At 55.1% G+C, this 21370-nt stretch overlaps 1 protein-coding gene across 1 annotated transcript; it reads right to left on the minus strand.

Annotated features, from left to right (window-relative positions):
* Positions 1-1720: 1720 nt before the first annotated feature.
* Positions 1721-2664, minus strand: PTF1A (pancreas associated transcription factor 1a). The gene is made up of 2 exons (XM_065629794.1): positions 2040-2664; positions 1721-1923 (listed from the first exon to the last, which is right to left on the minus strand). Exons 1-2 carry the CDS (start codon positions 2662-2664, stop codon positions 1721-1723), a joined length of 828 nt encoding a protein of 275 aa, XP_065485866.1.
* Positions 2665-21370: the final 18706 nt, after the last annotated feature.

The following is a 21370-nucleotide window of genomic DNA, read 5'->3' on the forward strand; positions in this document are numbered from 1 at the left end:
CTTTTTCTCGCTCAAAGAGCCCCGTTTAAGTTCAACGACACCGGTGCCGCCCGCCTCCCGCCCGCTGCCGGACGGGGCGAGGCTCCCAGCCGGGCAGCACCACCGGTAGCCCGGGATCGCACGAAAAATGAGCAAGTAAATAAGCAAAGCCCCCCCCGCCCCAGGCCCAGCCTCGCCGTGTTTGTGTGGGTAAGTAGCTCCTCTAATTGCTATTGGAAGAGATCCATGCCATCCGCGCTAGGGAACTAAATGTGTCTAACTAGGTTAATGCAATTAGCATGCATGCAACATATTGCTCCCACTTTGCGGCAGCTTTGAAAAAAAAAAAAAAAAGCAACTGAGGGAGCGGGAGAGATGTACAGTATATGATGAGTAATAATTATACCTTGGCTCACCCGGGCCGTTCCCATCCGCCTGGGCACCGCGTGGGGACAGCTCTGCTGCGGCCGTGGGCCGGGACGGGCATCTGGGGCTCTCTCGGGGGCCGAGCCGTCGAGGCTGATCCGCGGGTGCCACGGGAAAATCAGCACCTGCAGCGCCGGGCCGAGCCCCCCGCCCCAGCCCTGAGCCGCCCCCCCGTCCCCGCCGGTAGCACTTGCAGCCCCCCGGCCCGGCAGGCCCCTACCGCCCCCTCCCCTTGCTCCCGGGCAGGTGCAGCCCAGGCCCCCCCCCGCGCGCCCCAGCAGCCGGGCACGCTGAGCTGGGGCTACCAGAGAAGACTCTGCCACCAGTTGCACGATGGCTTTGCCACCTCCCCCCGCCAGCCCCCCAGCGGCATCCCCAGGGCCAGTGGTGAGGGGGCTGTTTCCCAGCCGCGGCCGGAGCACGACACGCGGAAGGCTGGGGGAAGCCGGCGGCACCCCAGCACGGGGCTGCGCACCAGCAAGGACCAAGCCTGCCCGGCCCCCAGCCTGGTCTCCCCTCTCTGGCACTTTTGGGAAGAGCTTTGTCCGGCTCCGGGTAGCGCGCCCGTCCCCGTGGAGGCGGGGCTGGGGGAACAAGGCAGCGACGGGGGCGGGGGAACCCTCTCAAGGTTAGTGTTTCGGGGCTCGGGTCTTTCAGCTGGAAACCACAAGCAGAGCAGAGGCACTGAAAGGAGGGGACCTCCTAGAGATAGACAAAGACATCACTTGGAAGCACTTGAGGAGAGGATGTCAAAAGGGGTGGAGAGAAGCAGACAGTGTCTCCGTCCCCCCCCACCTGCATAAGAGCAGCCGGAGCCGGCGATGGGGCAGAGCGGGGCCGGCACCTGAGCGGAGGGTGCCGGCCGGGGTGTGCTCCCGCCCCGCAGGACCCCGGGGCTCACCCCGCCTGCCCAGGGGCCGGGCCGGGCTTTCACTGCCGCGGGATGCGGTGAGGGTCTCGGCAGCCGCCTCCCACAAACACACTGCTCCACAAGTTACAATCCGGGTTTATTATTAACAAACGCAGGAAGAGTCCACGTGCAGCAATAAATTATTTTCCCAGGTTCTGGCATTAAATTTTTTCCCCCAAAAAAGGTGCTGGTGGAATAAACCTATTGCATATCTTTAAAAAAATCAGGATAAATTATATAAATTATACATTAAAAACAGACCATTCTACCTCATTATTACTACTCCATAATAAATAGATAAATAAACTTGATTGCCCTTAGAGTCTGGATCTTAATATACATTTACAATATAGGTCTCTACATACAGCATGTACAGGGCGGGGCGGGGGCCACCCGCGCGGCGCCTCACGCCACGAAGTCGAAGGGGGGCTCGTTCTCGATGTCATTGAGGGAGGGTTTGTTGTTCACCTTCCGCGGGTCCTCGGGGGTCCACACTTTGGCTGTCCGGATGATGTTTTGTTCCTTGAGTTGCTTTTCATCAGTCCACGACAGTGAGTGACCGGCCAGAGGGGGGAGTCCGTAGTCGGGGTCGCTCGGGGAGGGAGATCCTGGGGGACAGAGGGGAGAAAGGCAGAGGGTTACTGCCGGGGCCGGCATTCCTGCGGAGCGCGGAGCAGGGCCGCGCCGGGACGGGCCGTACGGGACGGGGCGGGCCGCCACTTACGTGTGCCGCGATGGCAGATGATGATCTTCTTGGGCTGGCTGGGGCTCTCGCTGCTGGCGCTGCGCAGTGGCAGGTCGGACTGCACCAGCTCGCTGAGGAAGTTGATGTACCCGATGGCCAGGCGGAGCGTGTCCACCTTGGAGAGCCGCTTCTCGTAGGGTAGGGTGGGGATGTGCGAGCGCAGCCCCTCGAAGGCGTCGTTGATGGACTGCATCCGCCGCCGCTCCCGCACGTTGGCGGCCTGCCGGAGCTGCTGCAGCTCCGCCTCGGAGCGCACCCGCCGCCGCCGCTTGGCCGAACCCAGCGCTTGGAGCCGCCCCCCGGGGGACAGCAGCGCCGCGCCCGCCGCCCCGCAGCACTCGTAGGCGAAGCCGGGAGAGGCGGGCGACGGCGGGAAGGTGGCGGACGGCGCCGGGCAACGGTAGCCGCCCTCGGGGTCGCCGCCGTCGCGGTAGTACTCCTGCAGCTGCCGGCTGAGGAAGTCCACGTCCGTCTCCAGCAGCCCGTCGGCGGCCAGCGCGTCCCGCGGCGGGGGCTCGCGAAAGAAGTCCTCCTCGTCGAAGTAGGGGGGCGAGGAGAAGGAGTCCAGGCCCCCGGGGAAGTGCTCCAGCAGCACCGTCTCCATGCTGCGCCCGGTCCCGGTGAGGACGAGACGGGACGGGGTGGGACGGGGCGGGGGGGCAACCCCGCCGGGACGCGCTTCCAGCCGCTCCCGCCGGCCCGCTCGCCGAGCCGCCCCGGCGGCGGCGGGGCCCCCGCCCCTGCCCTGCCCTCCCTGCCCCTGGGTGGCCGGGAGGCCGGGCCGCTCTCCCGCTCTCCGGGGAGGAGGCCGGAGCCGGCTGGCGCGGCGGGCCGGCACGCGAGGAGTCTTATAACGACATCCCCGGGCGCGTGCCGCTGACCGCCGCCGCCAGCCAATCAGCGCGCCCCGGGGAGGGGGGCGGGCGGGGGCGACCGGTCCCCCCCGTCGGGGGACACCGCGGCGCTCCCGCCGGCCGAGGGGCGGCGCCGAGGCGGGGACCTGGGGGAGCGGGCGGGCCCCGGCGGTAACCCGCGCCCGGCCCCGCCGCCCAGGGACGGGCCCGGAGCCCGCGGAGCCGCTCAGAGCGGCGCTCCCCGCACGTCGGGCGAGCAACCCCGGTCCGCCCCGGCACTTCTCCGTACCAGCCGCTGACCGAAATGTGCGGGTTGGCAGCGACCGGAGGGCGGGAGGCGACACCCCCGCGCTTCTCCCCCCAGAACTTTTGTTCCTCCCCCGGGCCCGCCAGCACCCGCCGGTGGCAGAGCCACCGTCGTAGCGGGCGCAGGATGGTTCGATGGCGCGGGGTTTCTCGCGGCGTTTGAACTGAAGACAATTCTGCAGTAATATCAAAATAAATCCTTGGACGCGGCTGTGCGTTGATTTTGACCACATCGGGCCCTGTTGCGTTTTTCCTTTTCCCACTGCCATTGCCCTCTCAAGACAAGTTCTTTTGGCAGTGGCTCTGTTAATAATTTCCTAACTGACTCTCACTGATTAAAGCCTTAAAAATTCTCACTGGGGTGAAATGGATTACCCAGCAGATTAGAGGAGGATTATCTCTGTCATTAGCGCTGCAATAGTTTGTCCGGCAAAGTCTGTCGAGGTTTATCGAAAGTGACTTTCCAGTGTGCCACCAGCACAGGCAGAGATCAAACCCCGAGTGGAAACGTACCCCGCTCTATCAGCACAGCAAGACAGGGCCAGCTCCAGGCGAGTAATAAATGACTCGACTTCAAAGCCGCTAACAACGCCGTGATAACGGCAGTGAGATGCGTGAGTCACGGGATGAAACAAAGAGCTTTGCAAGAGCCACTTCTTGGAAAGTCCTGCCTGCAGACAGACCACGCGATAAAACGAGCAGGGAAGGAGGAACCCTTCGTGCGAAGCCAAGAACGCGCCCGCGCTTGGCCCGGAGGTCCCGCTGCCACCATTCTGGGACGGGGAAACTAAGGGAGTCACCCCATGGAGGGGCGACGCTTTTCCCGTACTGTGTGGCCCAAAACTGGACGCAGTACTTAGATACGGTCTCACGAGTGCCGAGTGTGGGGTATAACCCTTCCCTCGGTCTCCTGAGCTGTGACCGTCTTCATGCAACCCTGAGATGCTGCTGGCATCCTGCGCGGCCAGGGCACACGGCTGCCTCCCGCCCAGCTTGCTGCCCACCTGCCCTTCCAGCTCCTCCGGCGGCGCTCGGCGAGGACCCCTCCGAGCCTCACGGAGCACAGCGGGCAGGAGGCTCCTCGGTCCTCCCAACTGTAGCTTGGCAGGAGGCATCCTCCGTCCTCGGACCGCTCCTTCCTAACAGCCCTGACCTACCGAGCGGAGGCACTCACAGCTTCGGCACCTGCAGACCTTGCATGGGAACTGTGGTGCTTCCCCTTCCCCTTCCCCGCCCCGGGGCTCGCCGGGGGCCCGCGCTACCCCCTTACACCGCGGGCATCCCCTGACCCCTTTTCTGCACTCCCCAGCGCTGGCAGGGTAGATGCGTGGCGGCTCCGCAGCAGCCGGGCGTGAGGCGCTGGTGGGACGGCAGGGACCCGCCATGCCCGGTCCCTGGGCTGCTATGGAGAGTGGAGGGGCCGGGTACCCCGGGGAAGCCCACGACCCCCGCATCCCCACGGCTCCCAGGGGCCTCCAGCTCAGCCACAGCCGGTCCCAGTGTCGCACTGGGCAGCCGAAGCGTGGTCCCCGCGCCCCTGTGCCATGTCGCCCGTCAGTAGCCTGGCCCCTAGTCCTGTGCAGACCCCAGGGGACAGGAGCTCGGCTCGAGGTCCCTCTCGTATCTGGTGCTGCTGGCTCAGCTGGGGCACACCTGGACGAGTGCCCCGTCCTTCCCCACCGCTGCCCCGCGGACCGCGGCTGGGCGGACCGGGCATGCCGGGCCACACCCGAGTTTGGAGAATCTCCTTTTCTGAAAACAAATGAGCCAGCTCCTTCTCTCCCCGCCTGGCATGACCTTATCTGGACTGAGTGCAGCCCGAGAACGAAAGTTGCGTGTGAAGGCGTCATGTCTGGAAACACATGTATAAATCTCGCAGGTATTAAACCTTCTCGGATTCGTGTCACTCTTACCGCGAAACACCCGGAAAAAGAAGAAAGCAAAACTCTAAATCTTAACAACATTGAGGTGATTTCGGGGGGATTCCCTGGCCACAGGGCTGGCTCTGTTCCCTCTTCTGCATGCCCAAGGAGTCATCAACCATGGGATGGCGAATCCTTGCTTGTGCCACACTCCGGCTGGAGCCGGGCAGTTCAAAGCTGATGAGCGAACTACGTCGAGTGGCGCCCGTCACTACCGCACCCTCTCGAGACACACTCCACACACTCCGACGCTGACCCACGGCCCGCCTTGCAGCATATTCCCCAGGTCAGACAGACCAAGCGCTGACAGAGGGACAACGCCCCCGAAATAGACTCTTTTCCCCCAAAGCCTCTGCCAGCATCCTTCTCCCAGAACAGCTCTTTGACCACAAGTCTGTTCCTGTCCCTACCCTTGTCCTTGTCCCTGAGGGCGAGACAGACACAAGAGCATTTATCGTTAGCGTGCTGGTGAAGCATCTTCCCGAGGACCAAGTCTGAAGTCTTCCGGAGGTGATGGGGAAGGAGCAGTAGGATCTCCGCTGTAGATCTAAGGACTGTCTGTGCTCAGAGAGGCTGGGAGAGCCCAGCCCACTCACCATGCCCGGAGACTTCCCGCCTTCCCCAGGCGCTGGAAGGGCGGGTGGGCAACCGTGTGCCCAGGCCTCACTTTGTTTTGGCGAACCTTGGTACCGCATATCCGGGGTGAGCCCTGCCGCGCTGGGCAGGGAATGTTACACTGTGGAGGCGGCACGGCAGCAGCACAGCGGGGAGCAGAGGGATTTTTCGGGAATCCACAGTTTCCAAACTACTGGGGACTCAGAGCCTCTCTTGAAATTCTTCAGACCTAGCAGATCTTTGGAAAGTTTGCACGTAGCCCCCCAGGGGAGATAAGCGATACGCGGGACGGGTCTCGTACAGACAGCCCTTCTCCCCCTCGCCGGGCACGGCTGGTACTCTGCATGTGCGCCGGGGTGCGAAGGCAATGAAACATCGCTCCCCGCGGCGCTCGGTGCGACGCCCGGCTCAGGGGCAGAAGCCGTCCCCGCACTGTGCCGAGCTTAGCCTTCGCCCTTGCAGCAATGACAATTTTAAAGATGAAGGATTCCAGTCTTGTAGTTTGAGAAATTAGTACGGACCGTCCCCGAAGGAACTGCCTGAGCTGCCGGAAGTCTCCTCTCGCGTTACATTACGAAAAGGAAACTTGCGAAAACCAGGATCCGGTACCAGCGCAGCCCTGGCCACGGCAACTCACCTGGGCCAGCACCGCTTGTGTCGCAAACGTCCTTCTTTCAATATTTGTCCTGCCCAGGTGTCTCACCCGCCGCCCTCTTGCCCCCTAGGAGGGCTAGCGGCGTGCTCACGGCAACGACACCAGCTCGCACCACTCACCAGCAAAGAAAATACATGACTAGTGTCTGACACTTCGTTATTTCAGTTCCCCGAGGGCAAGAACCAGAGAGGGGCACTCCAAGGGGCACACCGCCTTCCCTCCAGAGTTAATGATGACACGACAAATCTACCTGGCAGCCTCCTTCACAGCGACCAGGAGTCGCTAAAGGTCTAGAGATGGGGCGGGAGACTGGGACAGGGCAATGTTGCATGCGGGGTCTGGCCGACCAGCCCTCCATGGGCCCACGCAATTCCCCCGCCGAGGGCATAAGGAGAGGGCGCGCAGCCTTGCATCGAGGGGACCTGGAGCGCCCAGGCTGGCCGGGTCCTCCGGCCCTGTCTCTGCCGGGGTGCTCGGGCTGTACACGCCGCGGCCCGAGGAGTCCGAGCCTTCACCCAGGGATGCGTCCCCGATCCTGGCTGGGAAGGCGGTGAGGATCATCTCCGCGGGTGAGTGGCCCCGCAGCAGTGGCTCTGCTTCTTCAGGCCAAGAAGAGTGCCCGGCCGTCCAGTGCCCATCCCTTCCCAGTGACAGGATTCATTTCGGGGTCTCTCTGGGCCGGGCAGCGGGAGCAGTTCCCCGTCTCGCCGGCGCTGCAAAGCGCGCACGACACCCGGAGACGCTCTGGCACGAAGCGTGGATGGAAACCGCCCTCCCGGCGCTCCGACCGCCCCAGCGCCGGCGGCGCTGAGCACAGCGGGCCATGCCGGAGGGTTCGGGCCCCGGCGGGCTTCGCATTTCCCAGGGGTCTGCCCCGACTCCGAGAGACACCTTTTCTATCCGCACACCCATACGTCTAGCTGCCTTAGCGGCGGACGGGTCCACACGCCGCTCCCTCCGGTCACCCACGCAGAAACAAGGGACCGGGAGCTGCTCCCCAGTGCCTCCGACGGGATATAAGCCCCACGATGAGAAGCAGCAGCGCTCGTCCTCGTTCCCGCTTCGCGCCCGCGGAGCCCCTCGGGGATGCTGCGTGGGGAGTGCAGCCCCGCGCTGTCCCCAGGCGGGAAGAGGCAGCCAGGCCCCCCCGCTGTCCCCGAGCTCCCCCGCCGCCGCCTCCAAAGTCCGCCATCCGAACGTTCCCCCGCTTCTCCTTTCTGCTACGTTTTGCCCTGACGAGTTAGGAGACGGAAAATGGGTAAAAGGTGGAGATAAGTGAGCAGGAGCCTGGCCCGAGGTAGAGAGGAGCCACAGGTCCAGTCTTCTGAAATAGCTACAAACTTGTGTGGTTCTCCAGAATAACGAAACGCGTTAGCTAAAGCTAACCTAAAGCCCCAGGTCCCCTAAGAGACGTCCGTTGGGTTTCCCATTCAGGCCTAAAATCCAGCTCCTACTCTTACATTACCTGCGTATTTTTCCTAAGCCTTATTGCTGATCCAATGCCATGAAACCACAGGCATGGAAAGCCAATCAGCGAGAGTCCCCCCTTCCTGCTTACAGGCACTACGCAATTTTATTCTCAAATCTTCATCTCCATCCCGTCAGTGTTTGGTTAGATAAGAGGTCTAGGGTTCTTAAAGTCACAGGGGGCAAATACTGAATATGGCCTTATTTTCCTCAAGATTATAAAGCCAGCTCCTATTTGGATTCTTTGGTGTGCTGAACTCCTTCAGGGATGCAAATTTTGATGCAGAAAGGAAGCAGGAGTCTTTTAAAAGACGGTTCTGAGTTGGGCCAACATCTATGTAAATGATATTTTACCAGGGAAGGATTAAAAAAAAACCCAAACCGTATTGCGACTCCTGATTTCAAATGGCACGTTATTGAATTGAAAAATACAGCGTCTTCTCAGGTCATTTTACTCTTGAAAAAGCGTAATTTAAACTAAGCTTTGCTCAGCGCAACACTGGGGGATTGTGTATTTCCTGCTAGTACACTTTTATACAACTTTCCTGCTCTGAAGGCGAGGGGAGAAGACCCGCACGCCTCCCTGGGGGCTTCAGGTTGTCCCACCGCACGCCTGACGCCGGGCAGGTCTGCGCGCTGCCAGGCACCGGAGCCCGAAGTCTGCTTTGCAGAGACGTCTGCGGGAGCTCTTTTGCTTCCCGCGGGCCAGCAAAGACCCACCCGCCTTCACCGCCCCCGGGCTGTGCCCCGTAGCACCCCCGGCTCCCGGAGGCAGGTGCCCGGGACCCGTGCAGCCCTGCGGGCGGCAGCCCCGGAGCAGGGACTCGCTGGGGAGTGCAGAGGGAGCGGACCTGTCCGCGGCGAGCCCCCCCCTTCCCCCGCCGCCACGTGGGACCCATCAATAAGGGGAGGAGAAGCGCTGCCCCCTCGGCATCGCTGCCGGGGCGAGCGCGGCGCGGCGGCGGCCCCACAAAGGCGGCGGGGCGGCCCCGGGCCCTCGCACGCCCGGCGGAGAGGGAGGCACCTGCAGCCGGGGTCGGCCCGGCTGTGCGCCCTCCCCTCCGAGCTGGTACCTGGGCGCTGGGCTGGTAATGCACCATAAACAGCCTCCTTTCAGGCTCTTTCAAGCCGAGATCGCGGAGGTCACCGTGTCTACAAACCACCCTCTGTCGGCCGCTCGGGCCAGGGTGCCAGTGCGGCAAGCTGGAGAGCAGGCACAGCCCATGGGAATCCCAACACTTGTGCCGCCGACTCCCCCGGCCCGCCCTTCTCCCCCGCTCCCCCTCCCCGAGAAGCCGCTGAATGTAACAAATGAGCTGCAATCGATCTGCGGGCACGGGGGAAAATCAAATTATATGGTGCGGCTGGGCGGCCGCGGCCGGCAAAAGGTGCGGGCGAGCGGCGGGCGGGCTGCCGGCTTCGCTCCGCCGGAGCGCAGGGGCTGCCAGCCCCAGCCCCGCTCCCACCGGGCTCAGGCACGTTCGGCTTCGCCTCCCGCTCCTTGGAGAGGCCTGAACCTCGCCCGCCACGTCAAGGCAGGAGGTTGCCGGCTGCGAGGGGCTCACCCCACTAAACGCGTCTCCTCGCAGGTTGCTCGGCGTGCGGAGGCGCGACCAGCTACTGCGAAGCACCTGAAGGGGAGCGGGATGGGGGGGCTCCAGCAAAGTCGCGCATCAAAGGTCTGTCCTCCCCTTCTGGTGCCGCTGTCAGGTCTCCTCCCCGAGCCCATCTCCCGGGCTTGGCAAGGGAAAGCAGCCCCGTTCCCGGCATCGGTGCCGCCGGGCCTGTCCCGCACCTGCAGAACCACCCGAGGGACGCACCGCCCCAGCGAGAGGAGAGACAGGCACCCGGCAGCCTGGACGGGGAGCACCGGCCGAAGCCGCGGTTGTGAGCAGAACGGGTTCGGACAGCGAGCTCGTACCTGAGCCCTTCTCTCGCACCCCAGACGCGCGTGTGGTGACGGCTCCGCTTGGGAAAAGCCCCGCGCAGGGCCGGCGGTTGTCTGCGGGTCCATGGGAATCTGGCCACTTGTGCCGGCCGCAGCCGGGAGGGGGCTGTGCTTCCTTGACAAAAAGAGACACAATTAAGCAAAATGCTCAATGAACATTATAAATGATGTGCAATCGCCTCGCAGATTGCTTAGCAAATCAAATTATATGGTTGCTCACGGATGATTTCCATGTGGTTTAAAACGCAAACAGGTACTTTCTGATTTTTGAGGGGCTTGTTGGTGTTTTTTCTTTTTCTAAACACACACACCAAAAAAAAAAAAAAAAAGCGCAGCGCTTTAAATATTGCGGAGCAATGCCACACGCTGAAAGGCGGCTGTGTGAATATTCACGTTCTCTTTTGTTCGCCCCTGAATTTCACAATAGCCCAGGGAGGGCACGTCCACTGCACTCTTGTAAATTTACCAATCCTTGACTAAAACCGCCAGGCACCTGCTTGGCAGAGCACAAAGCTGCCTACTTTTCCAGCAACAATTTACTGTTTCATCAACTTCTAAGCTGGCCCGACAACAGAAGGGCTCAAAGCTAATATAATTTAAATCAACGGAGATGGCCGAGTTCAAGGCTCCGCCGGCTGCGGCGGTGGCAGGGCCGTGGCTGCCGCCCCGCTCCTCCTGCCGGCGCCGTTCAGGTGCGAGCGGGGCGGACGGTGCTCTGCCTGCGGGGCCAGCCGGGGCTGGCCCGCCGGGCCCGGGCCGAAGCGCGGCCGGAGGAGAAGGCAGCCGCCGTGCGGGGTGGGGGGTGCCGGGCGGGTGCTGGTTTTGCTGGACGGGCAGGACGCAATGAGTCCTTTAGGCCATAGCAGAGGAATGAGACGGCAACAAACCCAACCGTCCCCCGCAGAGAACGGGCTCGTAAAGGGGCCGTGAGCGGCCCGGAAGGCGCGGGCAGGCTGGGAGCCGGGGCTGGCTGCCCCGGGCGGCCCGGAGCCCTCGGCGGGATCCCGCGGGGACAGCCCAGCCACGGCGAGCCTTGCTCAGCGCCGCCCGCCCACCGCCGCAGCGGCCGCGGGGTGTCTCCTCGCCGCTCCCCCGCGGGGGATACGTAAGCAAGGCCACTGGAGAAAAGCAGGATGTAAAAAGCACGTTTTGAGAAGGAGTCCCTTATTTTCCAGCCCACAAAACCACACATGGGGAGGAGGAATGACTCCCCGAGACCAGGTCCTGACAGCACTCCGCTCTGATCCAGAAGATGGCTCCTTTGAAAAATTACACAAGACTGTCACCCTACCTGCGGAAGGGTTAGTCGGCAACAAGGCAAAGCAGGTGGCTGTTGATGAAAATGCTAGTTGCACTCCATAGAGTTTTTAAAAGGGTAATAAGGCTCCCGAACACCAGCTGGCAGGAGGCGCTGTGACTTGCTTTTCATTTTTTTATTCCTGACAACGTCTGAGGACTAGGAGCCCTATCCCAATGGGTAACAGGGCACATTTTCATTCTGGTAAACGGCTGCGTTACACCATCTCCTCCATAAATATATCCAGCTATAGATTAAATAGAATCTTATAATCATTTTGGTTGGAAGAGATCCTCAGGAACATTGAGTTCAACCATTAACCCGACACTGCCACTAAATCATGCCCCTAAGAACCTAATCTATGTGTCTTTTAAACACCTCCAGGGATGGCAGCTCAATCACTTCCCTGGGAAGCCTGTTCCAATGCCTGACAACCCTTTCTGGGAAGAAATTTTTCCTAATTTCCCATCTAAACCTCCTCTGGCACAACTCGAGGCTGTTTTCTCTTGTCCTATCACTTGCTACTTGGGAGAAGAGATCAACATCCTCCATGCTACAGCCTTCTTTCAGGTAGCTGTAGAAATGAGTTTTTCCAGTCATCACTCCTCTTTGTGGGTCAGACACTTCTATCTTCCAGCCTCATCCCTTGATTTCTCCCTTCCTGGTTTATGCCCATTTGCTGTTGTGCAAATGTGGGTTCCCCTGGAAGACCTTGATCTCCACGGGATTTTCCCTCAGGTTTATATACTGCTGCCATGTTCCTTCCCAGTCCTTGTTTCGCCAGGGCAAGCAAAGCAAGCTCAGAATTATAGTCCCTCTTTCTTTATCACCCAAATCACCTTTCCCTGCCTTTTTCTCCATCTGAGTTAAACTGCTGGGACAAGCAGAACTGTAACTGTGCACAGTCGTTCACGATAGAACTTACAGGTCCTTGGAGAATGTTGTCAGCATTTGTCTTTCTGCCAAAAACCCTCACTTCGTACTGCGAGGGTTATATTTACCCTTTTCATGGCCATGTTCCTTCAGCGGCTCATGACCACTTTGTCATTAACTAGTGCCTCAAGGTCTTTTTCCTCCTCTGTCTGGTGAGGACTACCAAGACCACAGCCATAGCACACGTTCTTACGATACATCCCAAATGTGTGACCTTCTAATACTAGATTTCACTCCTCCTTTGGCACTCTGGTACTCACAGTCCTGATGCTTCTGATGACTTTTCAAGCCTCCTCCATGCTGGTATGCCCTTCCTGCTCTGCGACTTTGTCAGATGTTGTTAGCAGAGTCCTTTGTTTGTTCTAAAACTGTTAATGAAAATTTTCCATTGAGTCCATAAGAGCAAAGAGATTACTACCCTGGGCCATGACTTAGGTCCATCCAGTTCCCTCACCTGCCTGTGCCAGTGGCAAGAGCTCAGGGACTTCTTTTGCCAGAGATTGTTTCTGTGTCTCTAAGAGCTCTCGATACTTTTTTCTCTCTCTTTTCTGTGAATTTGTCTAATGGCTTTTAGAACTCAAGCAGCAAGTTGTTTTATTAAAATTATGAGATACTATTTAGTAGGGCTGAGTTTTAAATGAATAATTCCTGTCTTCGAAACAGATACAAGATTTAGAGATGTAGGTAAAATCAGAGGCCCAAAAGCATCTTAGGGGTCCACGTTCCTCAAGGATCTCTCCTCATCTACCATCTAACCCTACAAGTTTCCCTTGTGAGGAGACACCCTGCACAGCTGGTGTTTTGTTTAACAGATTGGCTGTAATATGATGTGAAAATCATTCTGAGGATTTTTACCTGGGAAATGCTGACCTGCCATGGTTGTTCACTTCCAGAAGAGGATTTCCAGTGGATACCCCTCAACCCCCACTTCTGAGTGCAGTTAGGTTTTTCTCCAGTCCAGAGTTAGACATCTTACATTTGTTGGCTCCTCGCTGAGCCTGTTGGCTCACTCTTGCATTCATTTTTGATCACCCGCCTCTCACCATACTAAAAGCCTTGGGGCTGGGTGCCCAGCACCTACAATTTAGGTATTGCAAAACCACATCTCTGCATCCATTTAGCCCTGAGGCTTTTATCGTTGTGGCAAATTATTAACCAAGTCAGGGACATGAAAAACATCTATGGAAGGAGATGCTGCATTTCCTTTGGAAGCTGTCCACACATGAACAGTACCGTTCCACCTAGCCTTGTAGCTCTTCTCCTATGCTCACCTTCCAGTAGTCACAGGAGAACATTGTTCATTCCACTCTATGAAAACCTTTCTCATAATGAGCATTGTTTTCATGCCTGCTCTCAATGATCTCTTCCTGAGACTAAGCAAATCCATTTCCCTTCAGTGTGTGCTTTTTAAACATCTTAATATTTTTGCTGTTCTCTGTTAAATTCCTTGTAGCTTTTCTTCAAGTGTAATGTCCAAAACCAGACACTGTAGTTAGGTTAAGCCTCACCAGTGCCAAGTAGAGCAGAATAATTACCTCAGTGTTGTATCCAAAACACTGCTGCTAATATATCCCTAAGTGACATGTGGTTTTCTGCATAGGTTTTGTCCTGCTTTACCTGGTTTACAACAGCCAGTCTATCCGTTCCTGCCCTATTGCCGCCTTATGATTTATTCCTCATTTCGCATACTGCACATTTCCTCTGTCTTTTGTCCCAAGACTGCATTTTGTACTTGACTTTATTACAGTGCAGCTTATTGATTTCAGGCAAGCTCTCCAATCTGTGAAGATCAATGCAAGTCCTGATGCTGTTCTACAAACCAAGCTCTCCCAGCCTCTCCCAGCCAGTGCTCTCAGGAGTTGAATTAAATACTCTTTTTTACTAGTAGCCTATTGATTGTTGAAAACATTGGGGCCACAACACTCACCTGCAGGACCCCACTTGGCATGTCCAGCTTTGACAGTGAACCATGGATGTGTGCTTTGGTATGACTCTAACATTCTGTGCTCATTCTAATCCCAATTTCATTTAGATCTCATTACATGGTTTTGTTTATAAGAAGAGTAAGGTTTTGATACTAACAAAGTTGACATAGGTCACATCTATGTCTCTATACACTTGGCTAGTTAGTCCTTCAGATAAGGACGTGGAATTAATTTCAAGTGATATGTTCTTGATTAATCCATGTTGATATGTTCTACTGCCTTCTTATCACTTACATGCTTACAAATTGATTAATAATTGACTCTCATTATCATGGTTATGCTGATGGATTTATACTTCCCAGGATCCTCTTCTTTGCTCTTTTTTGGGCTTGTAAACACATGCCTCTGGCATCAATGTCTTCCAGCAAGTCACTTAGTGTGTGAGTCATCATTCCTTCTAATTTCAGCCAGTCAAAAGCTGGACACTAATCAGGATAGGGATTCAGTTCCTTACACACAGGAGTATGATACGCACAGTCTAGTATCATGTTAAGTACTATACAGGATTCAAGACATTTATTTGGGCTCACAGATACGACACAGGACCTGCAGGAGACCTGCACATTTCTGGAACCTCAGCTGGAGCTTCCATGCAGGCTATTCATGTGAGATACCTGAGAGCATCTCGAATGGGATAGGGCATCTACATCTATGTTAGAGTAACTGCATCCTTTAGTTTAAGGTGTTCATTCACAGTCAAGGGGAAAAGATGGGTGTAACAAACCACCCTCAGGAGGGAACTTTCTTAATATGGAGTCTGCTGGCCTTTGGAGACACCACGCCCATTTCACCAGCAATAGAAGGAACCAAAAAAAAAAAAGCTGCAAGCTACACAACTCATATTTAGGCAGCTACATGTTTTTCAAGGCATTCTGCCATTTCAGTGGTTCGAATGCCTAGCAAGAGTTTTGAAGTAACCAAGTGCCTTGCTCCCAGACTGGCCCATGCTCATTCTGGCTGATTTTCAGCACTGCTGAAGACAACCAATGTAGGAAGCACATTACTCCGAAGACTGCTGAAATCTGGAGTGCCCTCTTTACATGCTTATAGCTCTGTTACAATTACCAAGAGAACCTGCACTGATTAAACCCTAGCTTGGATGTTTCTGTTGAGAGGAATCCAGGGTTTTATAACTCAGCCCTACCTATTAAATGCAGGAAACAGCATTTCCCTCACTCTCAGGTGCTGTAAGGATAACCACACGAAAGCTCAGAGAGATCTGACAGAGCCACATGCACCCAAGGCAGAAGGTTTTGAAGCACCATGTAGTACAGACTGCAATACTGGAAATTCACCTGAGCTGCCCACAGCCCTGAGCTGTATTAAGGCATTCCTCCAGATCTACAGACAGCACACTGATGGCAGGACACATCTAACGCAACGACAAATGCAGTAAATTAAGAAAACATCAAAGATCATATCAGATGACAACTGCTTCTTTTTTGTTACTAAAACACTCAAGACCTCTTCTGGACATAGTGAGTCCCAAAGGTACAGGAGCACTGTAAATCCACAGGCTGAGCTGCATGCACAAACTCATGATCATCTGACGTACAAGATCTTTATGATCAAGGATAGCTGAATTAATGAATGACATACAATACTGGTGAGGAAGGGGTAGCTGAAGAAAGTAGCCTTTCCCTCATCTGTGTTTTTAATTGCAAGCTGTCAAATCTGTAGGAATAATTCCGCTGCCAGTAGCTTACAGGCTGTTTGATTTAATCCATGCCTCCATCGGCTTCCTCATCAACAGGGCCCACAAGGAGTTATCTTATAATAGTTCAGATCCAAATAAGCTGCTGCGGTTTCCCACCCCAGCATGAGGACTGAACCCGAATTACCCCAGGCCACCTGTCCCCGCTCACCACTGCAATGTACAGTAGAGGGATTTAGCCCTTATTTGTAATCTTTTGTCTGCAGGCTTGTTGTTTGGGTGGGGCTGCACCTGTTCATGGCGAGTGGGAATCCCTTAATTGCGGCTGCGGGGCTGGGCAGCGGGAGCTGGCCCCGTGCGCTGGCACACAAAGGCTCAGGGGAACGCGTGTGAATTCAGTGCCCTCTTTGTGCCAGGCCAACATGCGCTGTGAATCCTCCGCCGGTCTTCACGGCTCAGCTCCTGCATTCCCAGGGCTTCTAGCTGGTATTTCACACGCCGGATTGTCCTTGCTTTAGAGGGCAGGGATGCTGCCTCCCTATATTTTGGATTCCCGGGGTGTGCAGTTGCTTAGGAATTGTGGTTAAGGGATAATAAAAATAATAGATTTTTAAGGTCTACTTTGGCTACAGCACCACCAGCTCCTCCCTGTTATCAAATGCAAATTGAGTTTACTTGGTGAGCATAACCCCACTGCTTTGAAGCGTGGTGTTAAGTGATGACAGCTTGAGCCATAAAGATACCCAGGTTATTCACTCTACTGAATGTTCAGAGATGATGTGACCCCAATCTCTTCCTTCACTAATCCCAGTTACCTGCTGGAGCCCCTCTCCGCGCCACCTCACTTCGGTGAGTACCTCATCCCCTCCCTCCCCTGCCCTAGACTACCCTCGACACCTAACCTAGAACTCGCAACGCAACAGTTTATTCCACCCTTTGCCACGCCAGCTCCACAGCTTCTGCCGGTTTTGGTGACCCCTGACAGGAAAAGCCGGCCAGGCGGCGGGAGCCCGACGGTCCGGCGCTGGGGCTCTGCCGCCATCTTGTGCCGCGCCGCGGAACGGCGCTGAGCGGGAGCGGCCCCGCCATGGCCGCCGCCCCGCCCGGGGAGGAGCCGGCAGCGCGGCGGGCGCCAGGGCCCCGAGCCCCCGGTCGTGCCGCCAGCCCCTTCCCCGGGGCCGGGCGGGCCGCAGCCGGGCCTCTCGGTGAGACCCCGCAGGCGATGCGACCTGCCGTGGGCACCACGCCCCGGCCTTCCCACGGCACAGCAAAATGGGTCAAACCCCCTCCAAAAAAACCAGGCTCGCCAAGGCGCAGCAATGCCTGAAACATTGAGACGTGACTAAAACAGCCCCGAAAAATGGTTGAAATTTGCTTTCTTGCTAATTTTTGCTAATAACAGTACTTGCTGTGCCTCAGTGTCTTGTGGGCTTCTGGCTGCAGCCCGGGCTGGTGAATGTTCTTCAGCCCACGGTGGTTCAGTGCGAGGACTGAAGCTCGTACCAGATAACAAACGCTTCTGTGAAGAGAACGAAAAGGGGGTTTAGCTGGTGGCCCCCTCACGTCATCGCTGCCGAGCGCAGCACCGCTGCAGCCCTGTCCTCCCTGTCCTCCCTGTCCTCCCCTCGCCCCTTGGCCGGGCGCAGGTGAGGACCCAACATCCACACCTTTGAACCCGTTGTTACAGCCGCGAGGACAGCCAGGGCTGAGCGCCAGCGGTTCTTGAGTTTATATGACAAATGAGAGGTTCAGATGTAAGATTGATGGCAATTAAATTGCCACCTGCTATCGCTTTAATCCATATCCCAGATTTGTAATTGTTAAGGGGGGGGTCTGTTGGCACATGAATACATAAGGACTGTCTTAGAAGGCACAAAGCATTAGGATTGCATCCCAGTCACCACAAGTAGGGCTGTCCCACTTTTCAGTTTTAGCCTCTACTGTGAATTTTGGTCCTATTTTTGAACACTTTTGTCCTTAGCTAGGACTTCTGTTACTCTGTACTTCCATCCATCCATTAATTAATTAATTTCAGCAAATGCAGACAATTTAATTTTAGGTTTGGCCAGCTCTTTCCCGTTTGGCTTCCTGACAGCCTTCTGCCGTCAAGTGGCCTGCATTCATCTGCATTGTGTCTGGTTTTCAGCAGGTCCCTATCTGAGGCCTGTTCCTCCTGGCTGTTACCCAGGTGAGCAGTCCTGCTGCAGTTAGAGTGATAATAGCTGTCAGTAATTGGTGCTTCCACAGGTTTGTAGGGTCAGGGCCGGCTTCTTCCCTGCCTTTGGATAGGGCTAATCTGCTTTCAAGTCACGCTTGAACGCCAAGAATTTTGAAAGCTTTGCTATCTGGTTCCACAAAGGGATATGCTTGAGCAAAACATTTTGATTTTGATGGGAGAGACGCACAAAATAGACTATGATTTGCATAAGGAGCTACTGAGAGAGGGGAACTGAATGAGGGGTCGAGGGAAGGGTTTTCATTGACTTCAAAGAGTATTGGATCAGATCCATGCAGAGCATCTGTAACTTCCTTTGATGCACCAGCAAACTGGAGATAACAAGCCTTTCTTCTCCGTATATGCTCTACCTAAAGCATTACATGGAGAAAGACTTTGAGACTGGCAATGGCATAAGCCAGTCTTAGAAAAGAAAGTAGGTGCACATAATCTATTTGGGAGAAACTATTTTTTTCTGGGTGATCTAAGGTTGCAGCACGTTTGAAGCAAAACCCTAGAGGTCACTGCAGAGCAGCCATTTGAGCTGCTCTGTGTTCCAAAGGAAAATTGTCGAAATATTCTGGAATATTAAAGCAGATTTTTTAAAGATGTGTCTTGAGGTGACTCTGAGTGGTCACTGTCCATCCCTCTCCAAAACCACCGAATGATATGCCATACTCCCACAGAGCAGGGTCCCAAAACTATACCCTGTTACCCTTCTCGAACGGAATGTCACCTCCTTCATGCTACACGCTCCACCTCGTATTCCCACCTACTCCCTATCCCACACCTCACCCCATAAGGTCTTCCTGCTGCAGAGTAGCCCAACCTCACCATCCTGTCTGCATCACGTGTCCCCAGCACCCACAACCTCCCACCCACCATGGTCCAAACAAATAGTCTCTTTTGTCCTTCTCCAGCCAGAAGAACAGTTCTGACAGCAGATAGGTCCCTGCAGCCACTGCTGTGGTTGCTGCAGGCTGGGAAGTCACCACAAGCACAGCTGACCACCTCTGATCAGCCATAGTTATCTGTGGAGAGGTGCTTAATGGGCTTAGTTAAATCCCACAGCATGGGCATAGTGAAGGAGTTTTACTGTGTCTTCTTGGAGCAGTTCATCTGCTATCTCCATTTTAGGCAATTTTTTTTTTATTGGTGATTTCTGCCTATTCTTCAGGCAGGTGTAGAGCAAGAAGGTGAAATCTTGCAGAAAAGAAGATAAATTGGCACAGGGTAATAGAAATAAGAATAGCAACAGGACCAAAATAATAAGCCATCATAAGAATTTCTACAGCCCTTTTAATTTGTGGATGTCAAACAATTTGCAAGAGCTAAAAAAAAAATACGCCTCTCAGCAGTGCTCATGCGTCAGAAATATGCAGTTTCTTTCACCTATTGCTTAACTGCTGTCACCCCTGAATTAGGACAGAGAAGCTGTTCATTGCTGAAGGCAACGACGCCTTGCAATTTAGGGTGTGAGAGGCTAACTCACACTGTAAGACAAGGCAGCATTTAGAGTCTAGAGTGGGCCAGGCCACTGCTTTACAAAAAGAGCCATGGATCTTGAGCACCAAGTGGTCAGGCCCTCAGTTTGACGTCTCAGCTGATAAAACAGGAAAGGTGAAAGCAGGGGCAGAACCAATCTTTTAACAGCTGGCTGTAGGAGAAGACAAATTTGTAAACTGAAAGAGGAACAAAGGAAAAACATTTACCCCCTGCTTTTAATAGAGATTCATTCATAAAAGTAAAGCGAAGGCTACAAGGTCATAGAAAGTTACATGTGATCTGGTTTTGGGAAATGCCCTTCTTACAGGCCAAGCCCAGACGCAGAGGCTATTTGGGCTATTGCCAAGGAGAAGAGTCATGGAGGCCGTTTTTTTCCTTCTCTGGGGGCCTAAGGAAACTCCAGCTAGATATATTGTACATGACAAGGTTTAATGACCTTTGTTCATAATGGACCTAAGTGTGAATACCCAAGTGCATTCAGGAGAGGCCCAGGACTAAGAGATAATGTAAAGCCTAAAATAGGGAGGGAACATTTTCTGGATTGGGAATAGGGTCATTCCTGGGGCAGTGAATGTGTGAGGGTTCATTTTGCACCTGGTATTCTGATTAACAGTGCGGTCAGTCTCCTGAACTTCCCAAGAATGAACACCTGCTTCTACCTCTGCTCAGATCCTTGCCCTTCACAAGGCTTTCTCCTTCAGTAATCCCAGAAAATGCGTAGACATCCTGTGGCTCTGTCAGAACTGTCCCCAGGGGACTGTCACACCAGGGAGGACTGATCTGAGCTCCCCCATTCCTGGGAGCTCACAGTCAGCTCTTTAGCTGCCATCCTCTACATGCTTTCAGTCCACCAGCTATGTCCTCATCCTTCAGTGCTGACTCCTTCTGGAAAGGAAAACATGAATTCCCATCTCTCTCTGACTCCAGCACCATCCTTGGCATTGCCTTTACCTCTTTCCTAATAGTTGTGCAAAACTCTTTTCTATCCTTTCCTGTTCCTTCCTCCTATCGTAAAATGCTGGGATCCACCCTCTGATCTTCCAAAAATGGCACCTGAGCAAATACTATCTGGCTATGGGCCACATTTCTGCATCCTATACATCAGTACTGTGGCAGGGCAGCACAGTCTTTGTTTCCATAACTAAGCGGCCTACTCGAGCATCCCTGATGACTTACTTGTTCCTTTTTCCTGATTTCTGTGGCAGCTCCTCTCTCCCTGACATGTTTTTCTGGATGTCACTTTGTAAATGCTGTCTAACTGTGCGAGCAAAGGAGCTGGACGAGCACGGCTGATGCCTCCTTTGCCAACCTTCCCAGAGCCTGCAGGCCAGATCCTCACAGTCACCTCCAGTGTGGGCAGGTAGCTGCTGACTCAGATGGGACTGCGTGTTTGATCATCTCTCTGGTACCAAGGGAAGCGGACTGAGCATATGGAACTAGGAGGATTCAGGCACCAGGTGAGGGTGAGTGCAGCCAAGAAAGCCAGAGCCCAGGGGATATTACAAAGGGATTTCTGAGGAGGAGAGGGGAAGGATACCACAGAGCAAAGGAAAAAAAAAAAGAAAAAGAAAAACAACAAAAGAGAAGACAGTAAAAGGGAGTGCAATAATGGGCATGAATTTCTCTTTCTTCTGCCCCGTGGCAAGCTGCCAATCCCTTCCACACACATTCCTCAGCGCTACTAAAACCAGTCCCCATGGACACACCTGCCTTGAGACAAATTCTTTTAGTCTTGAAAAAATCTGGGCACTTCTTCAATAAAGAGCTTTGCTTTTAAACTACTTTGCCTTTGTGAATTTTGGCAGCAGCTCCCACTTGGAGAGCTTTTGAGAACCCTTTCTGTAATCAGATTTCTCTGCCCTGCCCCAGGGGACTGTGGGCGAGTTACTTCCCACAGCTGTCCCTCAGCTTCCTATTCTGTGACATGTGGTTCACCGCCACCTCAAAGGACTG

The sequence above is a fragment of the Caloenas nicobarica genome, chromosome 2 (genome assembly GCF_036013445.1).
Source record: "Caloenas nicobarica isolate bCalNic1 chromosome 2, bCalNic1.hap1, whole genome shotgun sequence".
Taxonomy (NCBI): Eukaryota; Metazoa; Chordata; class Aves; order Columbiformes; family Columbidae; genus Caloenas; species Caloenas nicobarica.

Bases quoted from the DNA above. Each gene is read 5' to 3' on its own strand.
- PTF1A (XM_065629794.1), bottom strand. From the start codon at position 2,664: ATGGAGACGGTGCTGCTGGAGCACTTCCCCGGGGGCCTGGACTCCTTC. The intron at 1,924-2,039 runs GTAAGTGGCGGC...TCTGTCCCCCAG, and splicing joins CATCTGCCATCGCGGCACAC to GATCTCCCTCCCCGAGCGAC.